General features: G+C 40.9%; 1 protein-coding gene across 6 annotated transcripts in view; it reads left to right on the plus strand.

Moving 5' to 3' along the window:
* Window positions 1–23363, plus strand: part of LOC130919999 (potassium voltage-gated channel subfamily KQT member 5-like) — a 203622-nt gene that overhangs the window by 126225 nt on the left and 54034 nt on the right. For all 6 annotated transcript variants that reach the window (XM_057842714.1, XM_057842709.1, XM_057842710.1 and 3 more), the window contains exon 2: window positions 16938–17028. In XM_057842714.1, the coding sequence (XP_057698697.1) occupies window positions 16938–17028 (91 nt within the window). The remainder of the gene's footprint in view (window positions 1–16937; window positions 17029–23363) is intronic.

Raw genomic sequence — 23363 nt, forward strand, 5'->3', positions numbered from 1 at the left:
GTGAGTAAATATATTAAGTATTAGTTGTAAGCTGATGTTTGGTACTGCTTGGAACGTTATTCTGAAGTTGCACTTATTCCTCATTTACTCACAATTAAGAAATGAGGAGTAGTTGCAATTTAAGATTAATGTCCCAAGAATATAAATAAATTATCAAGTAAGTTACCAATAACTTGTTAAGGGTACATCACCAATTTATAAAATGTAGGTAAAAATAATTGAGATACAGCTTACAAGTCATTTATCACTCATTAGCCATTAGTTTATTAATGATATATTAACTATCTATAAGGCATCTTTATAAATATTTAACAAACTGTTAACAAACACTTAACAAATCAAATCATTTAACAGTTTTCCAAAGATCTATCAACTAGGGCTGTCAAAATTATTGCGTTAACGGGCGGTAATTAATTGTTTAAAATGAATCACTTTAAAATATTTGACGCATTTAACGCACATGCCCCGCTCAAACAGATTAACATGACAGCGCAGTGTCATGTCTATTTGTTACTTGTGTTTTTTGGTGTTTTGTCGCCCTCTGCTGGCGCTTGGGTGCGACTGATTTTATGGGTTTCAGTACCATGAGCATTGTGTAATTATTGACATCAACAATGGCGAGCTACTAGTTTAGTTTTTGTTTGAAGATTTTACAAATTTTAATAAAACGAAAACATTAAGAGGGGTTTTATTATAAAATTTCTATAACTTGTACTAACATTTATCTTTTAAGAACTACAAGTCTTTCTATCCATGGATCGCTTTAACAGAATGTTAATAATGTTAATGCCATCTTGTTGATTTATTGTTACAATAAACAAATACTGTACTTATGTACCGTATGTTGAATGTATACGTACTGTATATTCGTCTTGTCTTATCTTTCCATTCTAACAATAATTTACAGAAAAATATGGCATATTTTATAGATGGTTTCAATTGCGATTAATTACGATTAATTAATTTTTAAGCTGTGATTCACCCGATTAAAAATTTTAATCATTTGACAGCCCTACCATCAACTGGTTATAACGGATAGTTATTATAAAGTGTTACCCATTTACCTTTTTCTTGTTTAGCTATGTTTCTCTTAGAAAATATGGGATGAACCCTATTTATTATTTTCTCATTGCAAAGAAGCTTCAGATTTTTATGAATTGGGCTGCATACTGATCCTTATAACCTCATTTACATGAAACAATAAATTACAACATTCTGCATATTCCCTCAAGTGGGGCTGAGTCAATGTTTGTTTTGTACTCTGTATAGTAATAAAAATGTTCAGATAAGGCTGAACGATATTAGAAAAACTGACCGTCACTTTTTGGTGGTTTGCGATATATTGTGATATTAAAACCAGAACAATTTTCACCAGATGGCTTGAATAGGGCGGTTTGGGAAGGCTGGTTGACTCACCATTACCGCATTGTGTTCATATAATACCATTTAATCCAGACTAAGGGGGTTCATCTGTGAAAGATGAAGATTGCTCAATATAAAAGGGATTCAAGAGACCATGTCCATGCACAAAATTGATGATTTATTTAACAACCTAATTCACAATTCAACAACAGCAAAAATATTTTAAACAAAAAATAATAATAATAAAAGAGCAGGTGCTCCACACAGTTTAGTATACACAAAGTCACATTTTGACAGCTTTCACATACTGTTCCTTAAAATGACCTCTAGTGCCAGGGATCTGCATGTTGAAACTTGAGCGACCTTCATTTCCATGGCCCAGTGATCTTCAACAGAGGTGAGCTAAAAAAAAAACACATGTAGATGCAGATGATCAGAAGGTTCATTATTTCTTTTTTTATTGGTAAAGAAAATGGTGCTAATGTCATTGTGAGCAGTATAACTTTTTTTTTTTTTGTCTTTTTTTTTTTTTGGGTGGGGGTGGGGTGGGGGTGGGGTTATCACTGACAGTGGTGGAATGCAACTAAGTAAAAGTACTTAATTTCTGTACTTAAGTCCGTACTTTTTACAACACTACTTTTCAAATTGTTTCCTATGTTACATGCTACTTTTGTTTGTTTGTTTGGTTGGTTTTTTGTTTTTTTCTCATGGTGAATTGATAGTTTCATTTCCATGTCTCTTGCACAATTGATAAGTCCAGTGCAACTATACTGTAACTGAGCACTAGAGACAGCAAGACGAGTAGAAGCAAGATTAAGCACGGGAAACAAATTATTTACCAATAAAAAAATAACCAACCAACTCAAGGTGAGAGTATGAGAGAGCATAATTAAAGACACACACAGTATATTCAATTCAATTCAATTTTATTTGTATAGCCCTAGATCACAACAACATTGTGTCAAAGGGCTTTCCAGAGGCAATATGATACACAATCAGAAACAGCAAATGATGCAACAAAGATGAATAAATACATTCAAGTCCTGGGTTTCCCCCATCCTTAGACCCTCCATGTCGGCAAGGAAAAACTCCAAAAACTCCAGAGTCTTCGGGAGAAAAATGAGAAACCTTAGGGAGTACCACAGTAAGGAGAGATCCACTCCCAGGACGGATAGACAGGAAGCCCCAGGACCGCTAATAGGAATTAGCAGGTTAAGTTACAGTCTGTAAAGATGCAGTGGAGTAAAGGAACAAGAAGCGGTCCATCTAGCCAGATGAGACGGGGGTCGCAACGAGGACGTCCATCCAGCGTGGGGTCCGGAAAGTCAGGAGGCTGCAGCTGAAAAATAGCCCCTCCCCAGTGGGGAGGGGGGAAAGGGGACACCGGGTGACTAGTGATGAAGAGACTAGACAACTAGATATTAACATTGGAAAATAGAAATAAAGTAAGATAAGTGGTAGGTAGAGTGAGAAAAAGGAGATAGAACTCAGTGGCTGTACTTTCCCCAGCTTTATAGCGTCTAGTGCAGCTTAGACTAAACTTTGAGTCTACTCCGACTTCAACTAGCCTGACCATAAGCTTTGTTGAATAGGAACGTTTTCAATCTAATCTTAAATGTGCAGACTGTCTCGGCTTCTTTTATATTAGCTGGAAGCTGATTCCATAAAATAGGGGCTTGGTGGCTAAAGGCTCTAGCTCCGACAGTACTTTTAGAAACCCTGGGAACTACCAGTAGACCTGCATTCTGAGAGCGGAGTGTTCTGTTGGGGCGGTATGGAACCAGAGCATCGGAGAGATAAGATGGCCCCAACCCATTAATGGTCTTAAATGTAAGAAGGAGGATTTTAAATTTAATTCTAAACTCGACTGGAAGCCAGTGAAGGGCCTGGAGCACAGGGGTGATGTGCTCTCTTCTATTGGTTCCTGTTAAAAGTCTTGCTGCTGCGTTTTGGACAAGCTGAAGACCTTTTAGGGAACTTTTAGGACAAGCCGCAAGTAGGGAGTTACAGTAATCCAATCTCGATGTAACGAACGCGTGAATTAATTTTTCTGCATCGGTTTTAGATAAAATATTTCTAATTTTGGCTATGTTGCGCAGGTGAAAGAAGGCCGTTCTGCAGGTTTGTTTAATGTGAGCTTTAAACGATAAGTCAGGGTCGAATAAAACTCCTAGGTTTTTAACTGTGGCGCTGGAGGCTACACTTACATTGTCCAGAGTGACTATCTTGGCAGCTAAAGAGTCTCCCACACTTTTCGGGCCTATTATAAGGACTTCTGTCTTTTCAGGATTAAGTAGAAGATAGTTAGTGCTCATCCAGGTATTTATATCCGGACGCAGGTGCTTAGTTCGTCCACTTGCCTGATCTGCTCAGGTTTAATTGATAAATACAGTTGTGTGTCGTCAGCGTAACAATGAAAGTTAATGCTATGTTTTCTGACGATATTACCTAGAGGAAGCATATACAGCGTAAACAAGATGGGCCCGAGGACCGATCCTTGCGGCACACCATAACTAACTCTAGAGTACGGTGATTATTGCTGGTTTACATTGACAAACTGGTACCTATTAGATAAATATGATTTAAGCCAGCAGAGGGCTGCTCCTCTACTGCCTATGTCAAATTCTAATCTCTGCAATAAGATATTATGGTCGATTGTGTCAAAGGCTGCACTCAGGTTCAACAGAACCAGGATTGAGACTAATCCAATGTCAGATTCGTCGTATAGATTTTTGCATCAGGAGAAAATACTTTTACTCTTACTCTTTACCTCAAAATACATTTTAAGGCAAGTACATTTGTACTTTTCTTGAGTAAAACTTTTCCAAGATACTTATACTTTTCCATAGTATTGTTTTTTGCCTCTGTATCGTTACTTTTACTTAAGTGGGGAAAAAAAAGTCCATACTTTTTCCTCTACTGATGACTGATTATTTGTGCATTAAAGTACCAAATACAGCAAAGTACTAAAAAAGTATGTCAGTGTATTGCAGAATGCTGGTATTCAGGAAGGGATGTTTCGTTCAGGTCAACCTTATGCCAGGTGACTGGCCTGATTGCCAACTTGCCAGGTCTCATTGCCAACGGGGCATGCACTACTACTACTGGCTGCACATTATCATTACAGTCATCATCGATGTTGTCATCCTCACTGCAATTTTCTTGGGCCAACTCCTCCACAGTTTAGACCTGTTTTCTCTTGGCTGAGGGGTTAGTGTCACTTGTACATGGACATGTGACAGAATGGGAAAAAAAATAATGTGGTTCATTACAAACTATACTCTGATTCTATTATTCATTTCACTTGAGTACTCACCGACCACTTGGGCTTTTCAACCTCACTTAGTACGTATATTTCTGTAATAACAATCAATTTCAAATATTTATAAAAAACCTACACATATATGAACATGTGTTTGTTTTTTTTTAACAGTGGAGCCAACAAATGGAGCGAATCAATTGAAATATTCTCTGAAAAGTGGGTCACCACTAAACAAAGCACGTCATGACCAAGTAATTTAGACTGAACGAGACAGTTACCAAGGGCATTTTTAAATGGAGAATAGGATCAATAGGTGAGCAAATGACACAGATCAATCATAACAGTGACTGCTCTGGACACTATCACCTCACATAACGCAGATAATGGGAATTTCGCTTAAGGACCACTCGATTTAAAGAAGTGAGAATAAATGGCCAGTCTAATAGCCTTTTTTTATGACAGTTGCTTCGGTCTGCATTGTGAGAAACATCTCTTGATTAGAATTAATTTAATATTCTACAACAACAGACAAAAAACAATGAGCACATATTGACTCAAGTTTGGTATTTCATAGCAATAAATGAATGACAATTGTTGTCCATATGCACGGGCACAAAATTCATATATCGACATATAGTCCTATATCATTATTGATGGTAGCTTTGCATGTAATGCAAAAGCAACCATCTACGTTATAGCTTTTTTTAATCAATAGCGTTTCTTTGGTGCGTTGCACAGACCAGAGCGTTTGGCCCATTAACACCGTTCGAATACCGAAATTACCGAAATTCTCTTGCGACGCAGGGAATTTTTTGAATGACCCCTCAAAAATTACCATGTGCTAAAACACTGGTTTTTTGGAAGAAAAAAAAAAAAACCCAAAAAAACAAAAAAATGTTTTTCAGAATGTATCTAGTCCTACAATTTTTATCAAATTTATATGAATCAAAAATTGCAGGTAAGGTAAAAGGCAAAAAAGTTGTGTACAGAATTTGCCAAAAACCTACGGTTCCCCCAAGATTTGCCAAAAATGTTCACATTTGTTTCTAATGGCCAAAATGTCATTTTCCATTGCCGAAAAACCTGGGTGGTTGTGATTTTCGACCAAAAAACTACCATTACAGTCCATTGACATTAAACTGGTGCCCAAGTAAGTTGATGCCATTGACAGCCATGCACGTCCATGCCATTGACAGCCATTCACGTCCACGCCATTGACAGTCATGAACACTGCTGGCCAAAAGTATTGGCACCCCTGCAATTCTGTCAGATAATGCTCAATTTCTTCCAGAAAATAATTGCAATTACTAACGCTTTGGTACTAAAATCTTTATTTATTTTGCTTGCAATGAAAAACCACGAAAGAGAATGAGAAAAAAAATTTAATCATTATCGTTTTACACAAAATTCCAAAAATGGGCCAGACAAAATTATTGGCACCCATTGAAAAATCATGTGATGCTTCTCTAATTTGTATAATTAACAGCACCTGTTACTTACCTGTAGCACATACCAGGTGGTGGCAATAACTAAACCACACTTGCAGCTAGTTAAAATGGATTAAAGTTGACTCAAACTCTGTCCTGTCTCCCTGTGTGTACCACATTGAGCATGGAGCAAAGAAAGAAGACCAAAGAACTGTCCGAGGACTTGAGAAGCAAAATTTTGAGGAAGCATGGGCAATCTCAAGGCTACAAGTCCATCTCCAAAGTGCTGAATCAGAGTCATCAATAAAGCCCATGGCACTGTGGCTAACCTCCCTAGATGTGGACGGAAAAGAAAAATTGACGATTGTGCGGATGGTGGATAAAGAACCTCGACGAACATCCAAACAAGTTCAAGCTGTCTTGCAGTCCGAGGGTACAACAGTGTCAACCCATACTATCCTTCGGGGTCTGAATGAAAAGGGCTTGACCGTGTGCATGGCATTATGAAGTCTGAAGACTACCAACAAAATTTGCAGCATAATGTAGGGCCCAATGTGAGAAAGCTGGGTTTTTTTCATTCTCTTTTGTCATTGCAAGCAAAATAAATGAAGATATTACTACCAAAGCATTTTTTTTTCTTTATTTATTTATTTTCTTTTCAGGCATGACAGATCCAATCCAAACATACAGCATTCATTTGTGTTTACATTCAATTCAACCGGAAAAGAAAAGAGTTGACGGGAGAAGCTGAAGCTTATTGAACCCCGCCCACAGTATACCATTTCGTTTTTTCATTTCGGAAAGGTGAAAAAGATTGGAACAGCCGCTCGGCGGTCATTCTCCAGCTGCTTCCCCCTCAACGAGCTGTAACTTGCTTGCCACAAGTTGTCGGTGAAGACAGTCAACCCCGCCGCCGTGTGACATGTTCTGGTGTAGTTTTTTGTGCTTTTTCGTTTTGAAAGGCGTGCATAAGACTTGGAAACGGCGCTCGGTTCAGGTTAAAATGCCGGCTAGCTGTTACACCTCCTGCTTTGTTTACGCTCTTTCCTCCGTCTCCGAAACAGGGGCAAGGAAATGACAAAAGCCGGACTAACTCCAGTAGCATTAGATACCATTCGGGAGGTGCAAGAAGTTAACAGTTTTGACCATTATGCAGTAATTTTGCCCTGTCGTACTCAATAAATGCGTTCTTAATATTTCATATTCCATTTCGCACAAGACTGTTATTTGTCATGACCATACCATTTATTTAGCAATTGGGGAAAAATACTTAGATTAAAATAATATCCTGTAAAAATATTGGAGTAGAGAGATTGAAACATTGATGACATTTTGCTGCTCTGTGTCATGTTTTCTTTATTGTGAAGCTTCCCTCTCAATGGGTTGAATTCTAAGTAAGCTGAAATCGTGACCCTGCCAACATCATCCTCCAGCTAGGGACGCTAGAGCCTTATCATGATAGGCATGGCTAAACGGCAGATTAAAAGACTAATTTCTCATTATCTGCACTTTGCCAAATTGTTGTATATGGTCGAATCGTCTCAAAATATGATTCTCATTCACATAATACTGCTATGAAAGATTTTTTTTAATGCTGTCGCAGGCACTTTAATGACTGCATTAATATTCGTAGACTATACAGTACATTCTTTCTTTCTGTTTGTATGTTAAATAATAAGAGAGAATGCACTAATTTGTATTTGTAGTCTAGCAAAGAGAAAATGTCGATTAAAAATGTTTAAAACTTTTATCATTATGCAGCTGGCTCCAGTAAAGATTGAAATCATTTTAAATAAATGCTCCCTTTACATAGAAACAGAAATCCGGAAGGGAGTCGATTGAATTCAGAACCATGGACAGCATCTCCATAGCCTGTAAGCAAATGCTTCCCCATTTTGGATTACATAGGAGAAACAATGCCATCATGGTGCCTCATCAGTCTGCCACTGAACTGTGATGCATCAAAGTCATTTCCATTTCCTTCCTTTCTGCTTCATTACTCTCACTAAGACTCTAGGATACATTGACTTCAAACGTCTTTGGCTGTCAAGGAGGACACGAGAGGCGTATTGAAACCAATTGTGTGGGTCACCCCTTTGTTTTATTATGCTGATATTTAAGAAGACATTTAATGTGTAATGTGACCCATGTGTGGGAAATTGTATTTGACAAGAATATATGTAGGTGCAGGTAGCTACAGAGACACTGTTTGGGAATTGGCATTTGTGTATTTTTGCACGTAAGATACGTAGTTCCGTACACACTAGGGCAGGGGTCCCCAACCTTTTTTGCACCACGGACCGGTGTTATTTGGGTCTTTTTTTCATGGACCGATGTTCTGACAAATTTTGCAACCCATCAAAAATTGCACTGATGCGGTTCTGCGCATGCGCGTAACGTTAAACATACCCGCAAAATGCGCAAATGCAGCGATTCCAAAGTAAACACTACAAACTTTTTTGAAAGAAAGGAATATTAACTTGCGTTTGATCATGGAAGGACTTGTAGAAAAGTTCTCCACAGATACATCCTGCTATGGTAGCTGCACACAACAACTGCACACCGCTCTCACCATTAACGACTTCACCTTGTCGTTAAGCATTAATTAAAAAGCCCGCTTCACAAAGATACGATGTTGGAAATTGTAGCAAGGTTTTCAATGCTCTCGTATCAATGTCAGGATATTCCGGAATGACTTTAATCCAGAACCTCTGTAGAGTTGTCTCAAATGTACGTTTAATAAGGTCGCCGTCATTTGCGATCTCTACAAGTTGATCCTCTTGTTGCACAGACATGCTCGAATCACTCGTAGAGCTGTCCCGACTAGTCGACATAGTCGACGTCATCGATGACGTAAATCTGTCGACAAGCACAACATCCCGTCGACGGTTGATGAAGGCTTAAAAAAATATATGCGTGGAAAGTTCGGAATGTCGGACGCCCTGTATGCAAGCGGGGAAAGCGGCACAAAGCCAAAAAAGTGCACCACAGTGTACAAAACATTGACTTATTTCAAAGAAACAAAGGAGGGTACAATCTTCTGTCCTGTCTGTTCAATGCCAAGCTTGGCTGCACGCTGGCCGTGAATAAACACCTCAAGCGCCGTCACCCAGTTTGTTAGTCCATCTAACTAACTAACGACATGTTTTATTAAAGTTGCTAAGCCTGTCGCGATATGCAATGAGTCCATTTATCGCACGGCAAATAAAAATGAGGGCGGTAATTTTCACGGCTGCCTTTTATCGCCTCGCGCGTGCGTGCCTGCATACATTGGTGCGTGCGTGCTGATGGCATATGAGACTCCAGTTCCTTTCTCTTATCGACACGCTGTAGAATTAACGTTTAGACATACAAAATAAGAAAACACATCTATATTAAACACTGTAACGTTAGCACTGCTACACTGTGGTGAATGGGGGAAAAAAGGCAACCTACTTTAGCATGCTATAAAACATTGGCAGTCATCTCGTGAAAGCAAACTTGCGGTTAAAAGGTGACACTTCAAACATGAAAAATTGCTGGTTAACAGCATTTGCAAATGAATAAAAATGACAAAAAAAATCTATGAGTGACACAACATGCAATGACAAAAAGTGCTTTTTTGCGGAGTGTAAAGCTGAAGTTAGCGGTTTAGCGAACGTACTTTCGGTTAACATTTCAAAATAGAAGCATGTCATGTTCGTCATATAAATAGCGATTTCTGGAATTAATCCCACATACTTCAGAATACAGATTCTACACTAAGAATACCTTTAAAATGACACCCTTTATGAAAAATCTGATTGGCAATGAATAATTATTATAATTGTTATAATACTATTATATATAGTACTATACTATAATATTAATGCTAGGTGTTTTTTTAAGAATTGTTTTGTATCATGTTGGAAAGGCGAAGTCAGTATTGTGAATCTGTTTACATTCCATTCTTTTGCACTAGTTAATTCTATCAGCATTTGAACTCATTATTTATTTTTGATTTATTATTGTTATTTACATGTTTATTTGTACTTTAATAAATAATTTAAGTGTTCCAATATGTTTTTGTGAATTGATAAGCGTCAACAAAAATTTCATTGCTAAATTAGTAAAAAAAAAAAAAAAATTTTTTTTTAATTATTAGATTAGTCGACTAATCGTAAAACCAGTCGGCTGACTAATCGGGAGAAAATAAGTCATTTGGGACAGCCCTAATCACTCGGTTTATTCACAAACGGGTCACGAATCCACTCCTTCGCCGTTCGTGGGTCTTCGAGGTTGTAGGCTCGTCAGGCGCCCTTTTCGCCGTAAAAATATCTCCAAAGATGTTTTCCAGTCATCTTCGCTCGTGTGGGGGCTAATTATTTCCGGGATCAAATGTGCTGCGCCCGCGGCCTGGTAATACGTTATTATCGAGTACAAGCGCACATAGATATATCCATGTTGTTAATAACGGCGTTACAATATAACGGCGTTACTAACGGCGTTATTTTTTTTAGTAGTGGGTAATGAAATTAATTACTTTTCTCATCTTGGCAACACCGTTACCGTTACTGAGGACGGAAAGGCATGCGTTACTATGCGTTACTATATTGGTCGAAAAGTCTGAGGGAGACGGACTCACCAAGACGACAGAGCAGAGCAGGAGTGAGGAGGAGGCAAGAAAGTTGTGACGAGGAGCAAACGCGATGCTAGGTAGCTCCAATAATACATGTTGTAGCCGATAGCCTACAAACTACGCCCGCATGTTATGGTAGATATGGTAGACATGGTAGATATCACATGTACTGTATATGGATATAACTAGATGCAAAATGACAGACATGGCACTAAATGCGTTAGTAGACAGCCGCCATCTTAAAGCAGTAGACTTTTTAGGACGGCTCTGTTGTAGAGAACCTTCCAAGCGAACCTAAGTAACTTTTTATCTAAAATACTTCTAAATCGGCAAAATCTTGACTTGAATCTATCTTTAAATGATGAAACAATTTTAAAACTTTCATATGTCGAAAGTAGAGAGAAGGAACTAACAGTTGATTCAGGGTAAAGAATTGGGCTCGGGCCAATTGTACCAAAAACCTTCACAAAAAACTTCACATAGTGTGGCCAATGTTATTTATTTTTTTTTTTTTTTATTTTTTTGTTGAGGAAAAAAAAAAAAAAAGTAATTATCACCAATTACTTTGCCAAGTAACTTATTACTCTTACATTCAGGTAATTGAGTTACTAACGCAATTACTTTTTGGGAGAAGTAATTTGTAACTATAATTAATTACTTTTTTTCAGTAAGATTAACAACACTGGATATATGATATAGACAAACAAGATAGAGTGCTAGCAGTTCAATCAATGGATTTCTATGACGACATTCTAATCTATCCCGTAGTATTATATCTAGAGTCGACATGGATATTGGTGTGTTAAGCAGGGGCACAGGGTAAATTCGGCCAGAATGCGGTCGTTATTAAATTATTATTTCTGTGTGGCCTGGTAGCTAATGCGCCGCGGACCGGTACGGCAAATGGGGACCCCTGCACTAGGGTGTGACAAATTATCGAAATTGTGATATATGGTGATTTTTTTTTTTTGTATCCCAAAAGGTAATCAATATGCTCCTGCCAAGCATACAGATATTGTTTTAAAAAGCTGTCAGTGTTAAAAAAAAAAAAAAGACAAATAAGTAACCAACAAGTTGCTACCGAAATCTTCCACCATAATAATGTCTGAGTTAACTCTATGGCTGCAACTGACGACGCTCAACGCCCATTCCATTTAGACGAGGAGAGGCGAATGAACATTCATTCATTCGTAGCCAGAGCATTCGCAGTCACTCTTCCGATTTTCAGGCCATTTACAGGTCAATCTCTCAACATTTTACAGCATTTACAGGTCTGGTTGAGTTTGAGTCCGTGTCTATTTATTTGGGAGATTCTCGTGTCACTCCCTGGTCTGTAACCCAAAATCAACAGCAAGTGACCCATAAAATGCCCCAAAATCAACGGGAAATGACGGAAAAATAAACAGGTAATGATGACCTGAAATGCCCCGGAATTACCTCGTCGCCTGGCATTGGCTGTCACTGACGGCCATAGACTGCCATTCTCTGCCACCCTCCCAGTTCAAATGGATTGGACGCCTACTAGTGATTGTTTTTCTGTTTATTAATTGTTTAGTTGTATATCTTAGGATGACTTCCTGTCCAATGTATCGATAATCATTATATCGCCATATCGTGAGATCATTGTTATCGTGACCTTTGTATCGCAAATTGTACGGTATCATGAGGTACCAAGAGGTTCCCACCCCTAGTACACACCGTTTCATTTGAAAGCTTAGCACGAGCAGTCTTACTGAAAGTTATGATGAGACACTCAGCATTAACGCAGACTCCACAGAGACTGCAGCATCACAACACCCAGGGACCAAGGCCGACAAAGAACACTACTTTGTGGGACTAATTAATGAACTTCATTGAGTGCTTAGTGATGCTGTCACTGTGCTTCTCAGCACCCCGTTTAAAAGTAAATATATTCAGAATGAAAACACGAGTGAGGCTATGGTTGAAGGGAGCTGATTGTCACTATTATTTTTCGCTCTGACAACCTTGTTCGAGTGCAAGAGGCGTAGGTGTGCTCGTGACAAAGAGCTTGCTGTTCATTTCACAGCGACACAATGCTTGTCACTAAATAATGTGCTCCAGTCAAATTCACATTGCTCAAATATCAACAGAGGTGCCCTGAAACTTCTGATACATCCTTTTTACTTTTAATTCACTTGGAACAACCACTGGTGGCTTTTCTAGTTACTATGTTACATTGAAAAGGGGCAGCGTATGTGGTAACAAAAAAAAAATCTGAATGTGGCTGTGGAAAAACATGACCTTTTCCTGGATATCGGCCAAGATTGTACTGAGATCAGAACAGCAGTGTCCTGTTGTGTATGCATATCTGCAGCTATGGACAGTGGCACACTCTACACGTACCACACTGCAAATTTATGAAATCTTAATCAGATTATTTTTCTTAAATCTAGTCAAATAATTTAGTACATCTTGTTTTGAGTCCTTAAGACTACCGTATTTTTCGCACAGTAAGGCGCATCGAAGTATAAGGCGCACCATTTTAAAAAGTTGCTTTTATTTAAAGGGTGCACCACATTATAAAGTGCAGTAGTAGTAGTAGTTGGGGTTATGCATCCACTAGATGTAGCTGCGCTAAGAGACTGTCATGCCATGATTAACCAATATTTAACATATTGGTGCATCCGATTTTAAGGTGGACTCTTGGCTTTTGAGAAAATTGAAGGGTTTTTAGGTGTGCCTTATAGTGCTGAAAATACGGTAGTTGACAGATTAATGCGTCAAATTTATTCTGCTTACTGTAAATAAATATTACTCTTTGTTTTTTTACATCCGTCAGCCATTGCACAACGCCTTCAAGTAGGGGGCTGTCCTACAGTTCGCTTCAGTTATTCGCAGTCGGTCGCAGTTAGTCAACATGCAGGGATCCAACGCCAGATTTAGGTTGATAAGTATGAAAGCTGTACCGCATACAAACAGGATGGATTGTCTCAGGAGTGATTTCTTCGAGGATTCAAAGTAATTATTATATTTTTCGTACCATGCATGCATTTTGAAACGTTGTGGAAAAAAAATCAATGGGAGAAATGGCGCTACAGCGTTGGCACTATACTTCACAATATTTACGTGAAATAACTGCTAACTGCACGTTTTTTTTTTTTGTTTTTTTTTGCTTTTAACCAATAATCGAAACTGTTTTGCGTCCATATCTATAAAGAATTCAGGGATTTAAGCATTTATTCACAAGAATTTTCAACGGAAAAAGCTCTTTGTTTACTTATGGCGGCCGCTAATTTCCTTACTGACTAGCCTCATAGTTCGCAATATTTACCTAAAATAAATGCTACCTGCACATTTTTTTTTGCTTTTAACCAAGAATCGAGACCATTTTACGTCTATATCTATAAAGAAGTCAGGGATTTAAGCATTTATTCACAAGAATTTTCAGTGGACAAAGCTCTTTGTCTGTGTTTCCACTCGGTCAGCTTTGACGAAGATAGGCCCCCTGTGAATCGGCCCCGCGTCCAACCAATACATTATGAAGTCTATACCCTGTACAACTAAAAGTTGGTAATTGGTCAGAATGTTTGCTATTATAATCATTTTATGTAGTTACCGTATTTTGCGCACTATAAGGTGCACCTAAAGGCTTTCAATTTTCTCAAAGGGCGAAAGTGTGCCATATAATCTGATTTGCCATATACGTTGAATGGTACCTCGACATACAATTCTTTTGACATCCGATGTAAAATTTGACTCGTCATTAGTTATTATTGCAACATCGGCAAGGAAGTCGCCAGCTAAGTCAGGTTTTGAATCATTTATAGCAGCACCACAACACAGCTATTGTCTGCCATAGGCGACAACAACAACAACAGAACATGAAAAGAGAAAGTAGAAACTCTAAACGTACTCCTCTCACTCTCACGTATGTGTGCTCAGGAACAGCATGCAAAACACAACTGCCACATTAGAACCGAATTAATTATATTATTATTATATTATTATTCCAATTTGTATTTAAAAGTTATTTGTTTTGCTATGTGTAATTGCTATTTGTAATTGTACCTGCAGTTTTTATGAACGCTGTGGAACAAATGAATCCAGTTATATAATAATATTATTAATAATGTATTCTTATGGGAAAATCCTGCCTGACATTCGACCATTTCAACCTACAAATCAGGTTCTGGAAGAATTAAATTTGTATGTAGAGGCAGTGGCGGACTTAGCAATTTTGGGGCCTAAGGCGAACATAGCCAGGGGCCCTCTTTATATGTTCCTTTAACACAAAAGAAGCAGGAAAGGCAGCCTCAAAGGCCCCTATCTACATACAACCTTTCAATAGATTAATACAAAATGAACAAGAGTGAGGAAATATAGCTTCATATAGATTGTATATCAGAGAGAAAGAGACTGTGTGTAATGAATCAACTACAATCAGGCATAAAATGGGTCAGGGGTTAAAAAGGTGAGAAGGGTGTGGAGGAAATATGTTCCGGTACAATGTACAACTAGGGCTATCACAAACGACTAATTTTCTCCCAATTAGTATGCCGACCATTTTTACGATTAGTCGACTAATCCATTTTTTTTTTTTTTTTTTGTAACTTTTTTTTTTTTTTTTTCAAACTAAATTAGCAATGAAATTTTTGTTGACGCTTATTAATTCACAAAAACCTTTCGGAACACGTAAATTCTTTATTTAAGTACAAATAATCATGAAAATAACAATAATTAATCACAAATAAACAATGAGGTTAAATGCTGATAACATTTACTAGTGCAAAAGAATGGAATGTAAACATTCAGAACACTGACTTCACCTTTCCAACGTTATTCAAAACAATTCTTTAAAACATTCAGTAAAATAATATTAATTATTATATAATATAACATATAATAAATATTCATTGCCAATCATATTTTTCATAAAGGGTGTCATTTTAAAGCTAGTCTTAGTGTAGGATCTGTATTCTGTATAAATGCAGCATTCAAATGGCTTTCTTTTTTGTTTTGGTATTTGTTTGTTTGGTATGCTGACATAATTATGCATGACAAATAGTTGGGGGTGCTGCTGGCTCCAGTGGCCCAGGCCCTTGCTCGTTGGGGCAGGTGTAGCTGGTTGGGGGCCCCCGAATGGTTGGAGGCCTAAGGCGATCGCCTACTTCGCCTTAATAGTAGATCCGCCTATGTGTAGAGGCACCACTGTATATACAGTAGATCAATATTGGTTAATCATGGAATTAAAACATTCCCTTTTGCGCAGCTCCATTTAGAGATTGCATAACGCAACCCCAACCACCAATACTACTACTACTACTACTTGCACTAATTTATAATGCAGTACACCCATTATATGAAAACAGTTTTAAAATAGGCCATTCATTGAAGGCACGCCTAACACTCCAATGTGCATTATAATGCGGAAAAAAACAGTACATAGGATGTGTGAGCTCTGCGTCTGTCCTGCACAAGCTGGCAGACGCAAGCTTTTCCCGTGACTTCTATTTTTGCTGGACGCCGCAAGCAAAACGCGTCAATTCAGTGGAGCTCAGCACGAGCAGTAGCTGAAGTTCTATCGGAGTACACAGTAAAATATCTGGTTGATTTCCAAAACAAAATAAAGTCACTGAATTGTTTTAATGTCATAATATGACACTTTGGCAATTATACTGTGGTTTAATGCACAACCTTTACAGGTGCAATGTGTATTTTCACACATACAACATGTTTTTGCAAGCATACAAATTATTTTTCCATTCATGCAAAATCTTTCTGCAAACAAATCTTTTCTTCAAGGACAAGCACCAAATTGCTCTGACAAGGTCTTGAACCCGCAGGGTGTATTTTGCATTTTCCACGAAATTGCTGGGATAGTTACCTGCTTCCTCGCTTATTGGATATGTTTTCAGAATGATATGACTAAACTGTAATGATATTACAGGGGGCTTTTTTTTTCACTTTTGAAGAAAAAAGTGTGGGTTTGCAAGGAGAAGATAAATATGCAGAGACCGTCAAATGATGCTATTCCTATTGAGACTTTTTTTCTTCATGTTTCTTGCAGAGCACGCTACACATACAGTACATTCATTCATTCATCTTCCGTGCCGCTTATCCTCACAAAATACAGGATTAATTTAATACAGTAGGAAATAGAATAATAGGTTCATGATTCGCTGCAGAAAATATCCGATAAGATTTGCTGCTAGTATTATCACTCTGAAGAATTAATGGCACAAATCCAGTTCGCAGGAGTCACAATTTCAAGATTTTGTGTGTTTACAATTCAATATTTATCTTTTTTTTTTTCTGTTTGTCTGTCCAGGTTCATCTTGGTCTTCAGTTGCCTGGTCCTCTCAGTTTTTTCTACCATTCCAGCTCATCAGGACTCCTCCTCTTACTGTCTGCTTATTTTGGTAGGACACAAAAGAAAGCATTTTTGCAACACATAGTCCCCAAGAAAAAATTTGAAACAATCCATTTATAGTGACATAGTCTAAAGCTTAATATATAAATTTTAAATGAATGAATGAATGAAATATGGTCCACAAAATATACACATCTAAATATCATAAATAAATAACATTAAAAATGAGCAATTAAAATGAGTTACCGGTAATTACACGCATTTTGGGTTTTTGAAAACTGTATAAATTCACTGTCTCTTTAAAGTCAAAATACCAGAGCCTTCATTGAGTTAACACAGCAACAAAAGTGAATGGACATATCAGGTCTTCAAATAACTTGTAGGCATGTTTTTGGAATGTGGGAGGAAACCCAAGTGCCTGGAGATCACAGGCATGGGGAGAACATGGAGACACCACAAAGGATGACCATAGCCGGATTTGAACGCTTGTAGGTTGTTTATATGTGACCTCAAATTTTTAATTCCTCTCTCTTACGCCTCCACTGTTTACAAAAAATATACACCGTACCTATCTTGGAGAAGGATGTTCTTTTATGTTGTGTTTCATAGTGTCTTGATTCTCTGCAGGGTACAATAACAGCTCGAGACTATCAAGGTATTCTAGAGTTAAATGTCTCAGTATCAGGAACCTTGGCCTCAGTCATAAGTAAAAGAACAAGTCATAGAATTTGGTCAGTTTCATGGACAAAATACACACTTTTACTAAGCATCAGAAGAACGTTTCAAAGTTTTGGCACAAGGTAGACTGCTGCTCTTGCACGAGCGTACGAGGAACCTCACCATGTTTCATTCATAATCATTAACAGTGTGTGTTGAACCCTCCGGAACATTGGAGAAACCAATTCATTTAAAGGTTCTGTAAAGTAGGAGGCAACATCAACAAATTAGTTGACTGGACCCATCATGCATATGGGCAGAATAGTTAAGTCGCTAAAGTATCATTTAGTAAAGCACAACAAAATAATATTCCTATCTCTCACAGATTCATGAAACACTGGACGTGATGGTATTCTGTCCATTGTGCCAATGGATGGTACGCACATGAGGTTTTTTGAGAGTGGCAGGGAACTGTCCCTCAGGGATGGGAAGATGTCAATTTTGGGACACATCATCAGTAGTGCTCCATCGAATCATGGGGTGTTTCGGCCTTTGATCACTAAACACCCTCATCGATGGTGGCCAGCGACAGGTTGATCACGCCCGCGCTTGTGTCCCATGCCCAATCAGATGTTGTGCAGGTGTGGAAGAGATTAGTGAGGGAAAAGGAGGGGGGGGTCTATGATCTATGAGCCCAGCAAGAGTCCTTCCTCTTCATCCAGATCCACTGGCTGCTTCTTTCAGCTGCTTCAGAGATTGATCTAATTGTCTGCCGAAGGGCCTGCCCATGGATACCCAAGTCTTTCAGCAGCCTGATGGTGGAAGAAGCCACAAACCCTCTACATCCAACCTCCATGGGATAGACCTTGGCTTTCCATCCTCGCTGTTGCGCATCTGCCGCCAGTTCTGTATAGCGCAGCTTCTTGCGCTCATAGGCCTCTTCCACTGAACTTTCCCATGGGACTGTGAGCTCTGTGATGTATACGGACTTCAGTGAAGGGGACCAGATTACCACGTCTGGTCTTAGGGTGGTGGCTGCAATCTCTGCAGGGAAGATTAATCGCTGGCCAATGTCAACCAGCATCTTCCAATCGCGGGCCATAGATAGCTGTCCAACTTCTGGCTTGGCAGGAGGATTGTTGGGCTTTTTCTGTCCCTCTCGGATGAATGCTGATGGTGCTGTGATGGAAGTGATGGCTTTGAAGGGCAAAGAGTTGATGGCATTTCTCTTGCTTTCAAGCACTGCTGCCAACCTCTTGAGGACCTGGTTGTGCCTCCAGGTGTAGCGGCCTTGTGTGAGGCTGGTCTTACAACCGGTCAGGATGTGTTTGAGAGTTGCAGGAGTTGGGCAGAGGGCACAGGTTGGATCTTCGCCATACCATTGGTGGAGGTTTTTTGGAGATGGGAGAACATCATTAGTAGCTCTGATGATGAAGCTGATGTTGCTTGCCTCCATTCCCCAGAGATCCCTCCAGTCGAGCTTTCTCTTCTCCAGGCCTTCCCACCTCGTCCATTGTCCCTGCTTGGCCAGAGAGACAGCCTTGGCAGTTCTTTGAGCCTCCTCCTGGCGGCGCACCTCCTCCACCACCATTTTCCTTCTTTCTGATGTTGAGGCCTTACGCCACATTGGCTTGCTTGCTGTGAGGCCAAAGCCTCCTCTTCCCAGCTGGACATGTCCCACAATGTCGCTGTGCCTCAGGGCTGCCATGGCATGCTGTACTGCACTGGATGGTGCCCAGTTACGTCCAGTTGAAAGGGGTGGTGCTGCTTCTCTGATGATCTGGTCTCTGGAGTCTGTCAGAGTCATCTGGAGCCTCACTTTAGAGCACTTGTATTCTTCAGTGAGGCTTGTGATGGGCAGCTCAAGGACCCCTTTGCCATAAAGGCTGATGTTGTTCAGACAGCGTGGAACACCTAGCCATTTCTTCACATAGCCGGTGATGGCTCGCTCCATCTTCTCCACAGTTGTCAGTGGTACCTCATAGACAGTGAGTGGCCACATTACTCGAGGGAGGAGTCCAAATTGCAGACACCAGAGCTTGAGCTTCCCTGGCAGTGGGGTCTTGTTGATGTTTTCCAAACTGTTGGTGATGTCCTGCCGTAGCTGCTGAACTTGGTCTTTGTCCCTAAGGCTTGCGTTGTACCATCTGCCAAGGCTTTTGACAGGTTGCTCGGCCACCGTTGGTATTGGGTCATCACCAATGCAGAACTTCATGTTTTTGAGCTCTCCGTTGACTATCGAGATGCTCCGTGACTTGTTCGGCTTGATTTTCATCCGGGCCCACTTGATGTTTCCCTGCAGTTTTCCAAGTAGCCGCCTGGTGCAAGCTGCAGTAGTGGTCAGAGTGGTCATGTCATCCATGTATGCCCGGACAGGTGGTAGGCGGATCCCGCTCCTGGTTCTCTCACCCCCCACCACCCATTTTGATGCCCTGATGATGATCTCCATGGCCATTGTGAAGACCAGGGGTGAAATCGTACACCCTGCCATGATGCCTACTTCTACACGCTGCCATGATGTTATGAAATCGGCTGTTTTGAAGCACAGTTGCAGGTCTTCGAAGTAGGCTTTAACCAAGGTGGTGATGGATGATGGAACATAGAAGAAGTTGAAGGCTTCCCAGAGGAGGTTATGGGGAACTGATCCAAAGGCATTGGCCAAGTCGAGGAAGATGACATGGAGATCTCTTTTGTCTTTCTTCGCCGCCTGGATCTGATGCCAGATCATACTGGTGTGCTCCAAGCAACCAGAGAACCCGGGAATGCCAGCCTTCTGTACGGATGTATCGACATACTTGTTCTTTTCTAGGTAGGTGGAAAGTCTCTGCGCCACTACGCTGAAGAAGATTTTCCCCTCGACGTTGAGAAGGCAGATTGGCCGAAATTGACTGATTTCTGCCGCATCCTTCTCCTTGGGAATTAATACGCCTCCGGCCCTTCGCCATGCCTTTGGTATTATCCCCTTCTGCCACACGATTCTCATGAGCCTCCAGAGATAGCGTAACACATCTGGTGCATTCTTGTAGAGCTTATATGGTACTCCATTTGGCCCAGGGGCTGATGCTGATCTTGCACGCCGTACCGTGTTCTCCACTTCCTTCCATTTTGGAGGCCTAGTCTCGAGGTTGACCTCTGGTGGTTGAATAGGAGGGATGTCATGTGGGATGACTAGCTGTTCATGCCTTTTCGTGTCTTGGTAGACCTTTTCCAGATGTTTTTCAAGGTCCTGCTTTGGTGTTTTCAGGATTCCGCTTTAGTCCTTAGCGAAGAGGTCTTTAACAAACTTGAAGGGGTCTTTATAGAACCGTGTTCTTGTGTGTTCCTTCTTCCTGCGAAGTTTCCTCAAGTTCTCTGCTCTTCGTAAGGTTGTCAACCGGCCTTTGATGTCCCCCTGGAGCAGCATGAGTCCTTCTCTCTCTGCATCAGAGGCCTTCTTCCACTGCTTCCGCAGGTCCCTTCTTTCTCTGACCAGTCTTTCTATCTCTTGCTGCCTCCTGGATTTGGTTGGTGGTGGTATTGCGTTGGCGGTTTTCCGGATGTTCACTCCAAAGCGCTCCTCTCCATAGTGGTAGATGATGTCGCCGATGTTTTCCAGCTTTTTCTCTGCTGTACCCACTTGTTGCTCCAAGATTTTTGTCAAATCGATATTGATGGTTTCCCACTCTCTTTTCTCAACAGCTTTGGGCCACTTCACACTCGGTCTGTGTCCTTTGATCTTGTCCTCTTTGGGAGGTCTCTGTGGTTGGGTGGGTTCTTCCACCTGCAGTTCTGTGCTTGCACTACCTTCCTCAGTGACAGGGGTGCTGATGCTCTGCGAACTTTGGTTTTCGTCCCGTCGCTGTGCTTCAATCGACTTATTTGACGTATTGCTTCTTAGGAAGTAATGGTCAATGCGAGGCCCTTGTTTCTGCTTTCCCAAGCACCGTCTCTTTCCTTGGTGGATCTTTAACCCTACAGCTGATGTTACTTTTGCCCAGCTACAGGTGCACACTTGAAGTGAGTGTCCTGTTGCCGTTGTCTCATGTGCCGTGTTCCTGCTTGTAGTCGCGTTCGTTCCTGGGTCTGTAGCCGTGTTGTCAATCGTTGAGCCATCTTCCGCCCCCGCTCTCGCAGGCTCTAGGGGTATTTTCTTTTGTAGACTTTCTGTAGCACTTAGCGGGTGTCTCCAACAAACTGAAACAGCGTCGGAGACTGCCACCATGGGTAGCTAGCCCATGACAGCCCCAGTGGGGTCTATTCCCTCCTGTCAGCTGTCTCTCCAGGCTGTCACACAGACTTTCCTATGTTGTCAGCTGTCCTTTCACAGCGGTCACTGGACGCGTCCAGATACTAAGATTCATGAAACACTGGACGTGATGGTATTCTGTCCATTGTGCCAATGGATGGTACGCACATGAGGTTTTTTGAGAGTGGCAGGGAACTGTCCCTCAGGGATGGGAAGATGTCAATTTTGGGACACATCATCAGTAGTGCTCCATCGAATCATGGGGTGTTTCGGCCTTTGATCACTAAACACCCTCATCGATGGTGGCCAGCGACAGGTTGATCACGCCCGCGCTTGTGTCCCATGCCCAATCAGATGTTGTGCAGGTGTGGAAGAGATTAGTGAGGGAAAAGGAGGGGGGGGTCTATGATCTATGAGCCCAGCAAGAGTCCTTCCTCTTCATCCAGATCCACTGGCTGCTTCTTTCGGCTGCTTCAGAGATTGATCTAATTGTCTGCCGAAGGGCCTGCCCATGGATACCCAAGTCTTTCAGCAGCCTGATGGTGGAAGAAGCCACAAACCCTCTACATCCAACCTCCATGGGATAGACCTTGGCTTTCCATCCTCGCTGTTGCGCATCTGCCGCCAGTTCTGTATAGCGCAGCTTCTTGCGCTCATAGGCCTCTTCCACTGAACTTTCCCATGGGACTGTGAGCTCTGTGATGTATACGGACTTCAGTGAAGGGGACCAGATTACCACGTCTGGTCTTAGGGTGGTGGCTGCAATCTCTGCAGGGAAGATTAATCGCTGGCCAATGTCAACCAGCATCTTCCAATCGCGGGCCATAGATAGCTGTCCAACTTCTGGCTTGGCAGGAGGATTGTTGGGCTTTTTCTGTCCCTCTCGGATGAATGCTGATGGTGCTGTGATGGAAGTGATGGCTTTGAAGGGCAAAGAGTTGATGGCATTTCTCTTGCTTTCAAGCACTGCTGCCAACCTCTTGAGGACCTGGTTGTGCCTCCAGGTGTAGCGGCCTTGTGTGAGGCTGGTCTTACAACCGGTCAGGATGTGTTTGAGAGTTGCAGGAGTTGGGCAGAGGGCACAGGTTGGATCTTCGCCATACCATTGGTGGAGGAGATGATCTTTTTCTTAACACGCTTAATTGAATACAACGCAAAACATACTGTATACCATTTGCACCCACCACTGACAGTCATGGTTGCCCAACTTCCCATCATGCATTTGGGTGGAACAGTTAAGTCGCGAAAGCACAACAAAAATAGTATTCCTAGCTCTCAAAAAAAATTATGTTCACAAAAAGAAAAGTGCTCAATGCAAAGAGAACTAGCATTCACAATCAAAATGCCTATACCATCCCTGCACCTTTTTTAAATGCACCACACACATCATACTCCACAGGAGAGCTCCGGCAAAGGGCGGTGGGACGGGCGGCTGGACAGAAACTCCATGCTGCGGTCCCACTGCCCCGAGCCAAGCTCTCCTATTTTAATGCATACATTGC

The sequence above is a fragment of the Corythoichthys intestinalis genome, chromosome 8 (assembly GCF_030265065.1).
Source record: "Corythoichthys intestinalis isolate RoL2023-P3 chromosome 8, ASM3026506v1, whole genome shotgun sequence".
NCBI classification, from domain to species: domain Eukaryota; kingdom Metazoa; phylum Chordata; class Actinopteri; order Syngnathiformes; family Syngnathidae; genus Corythoichthys; species Corythoichthys intestinalis.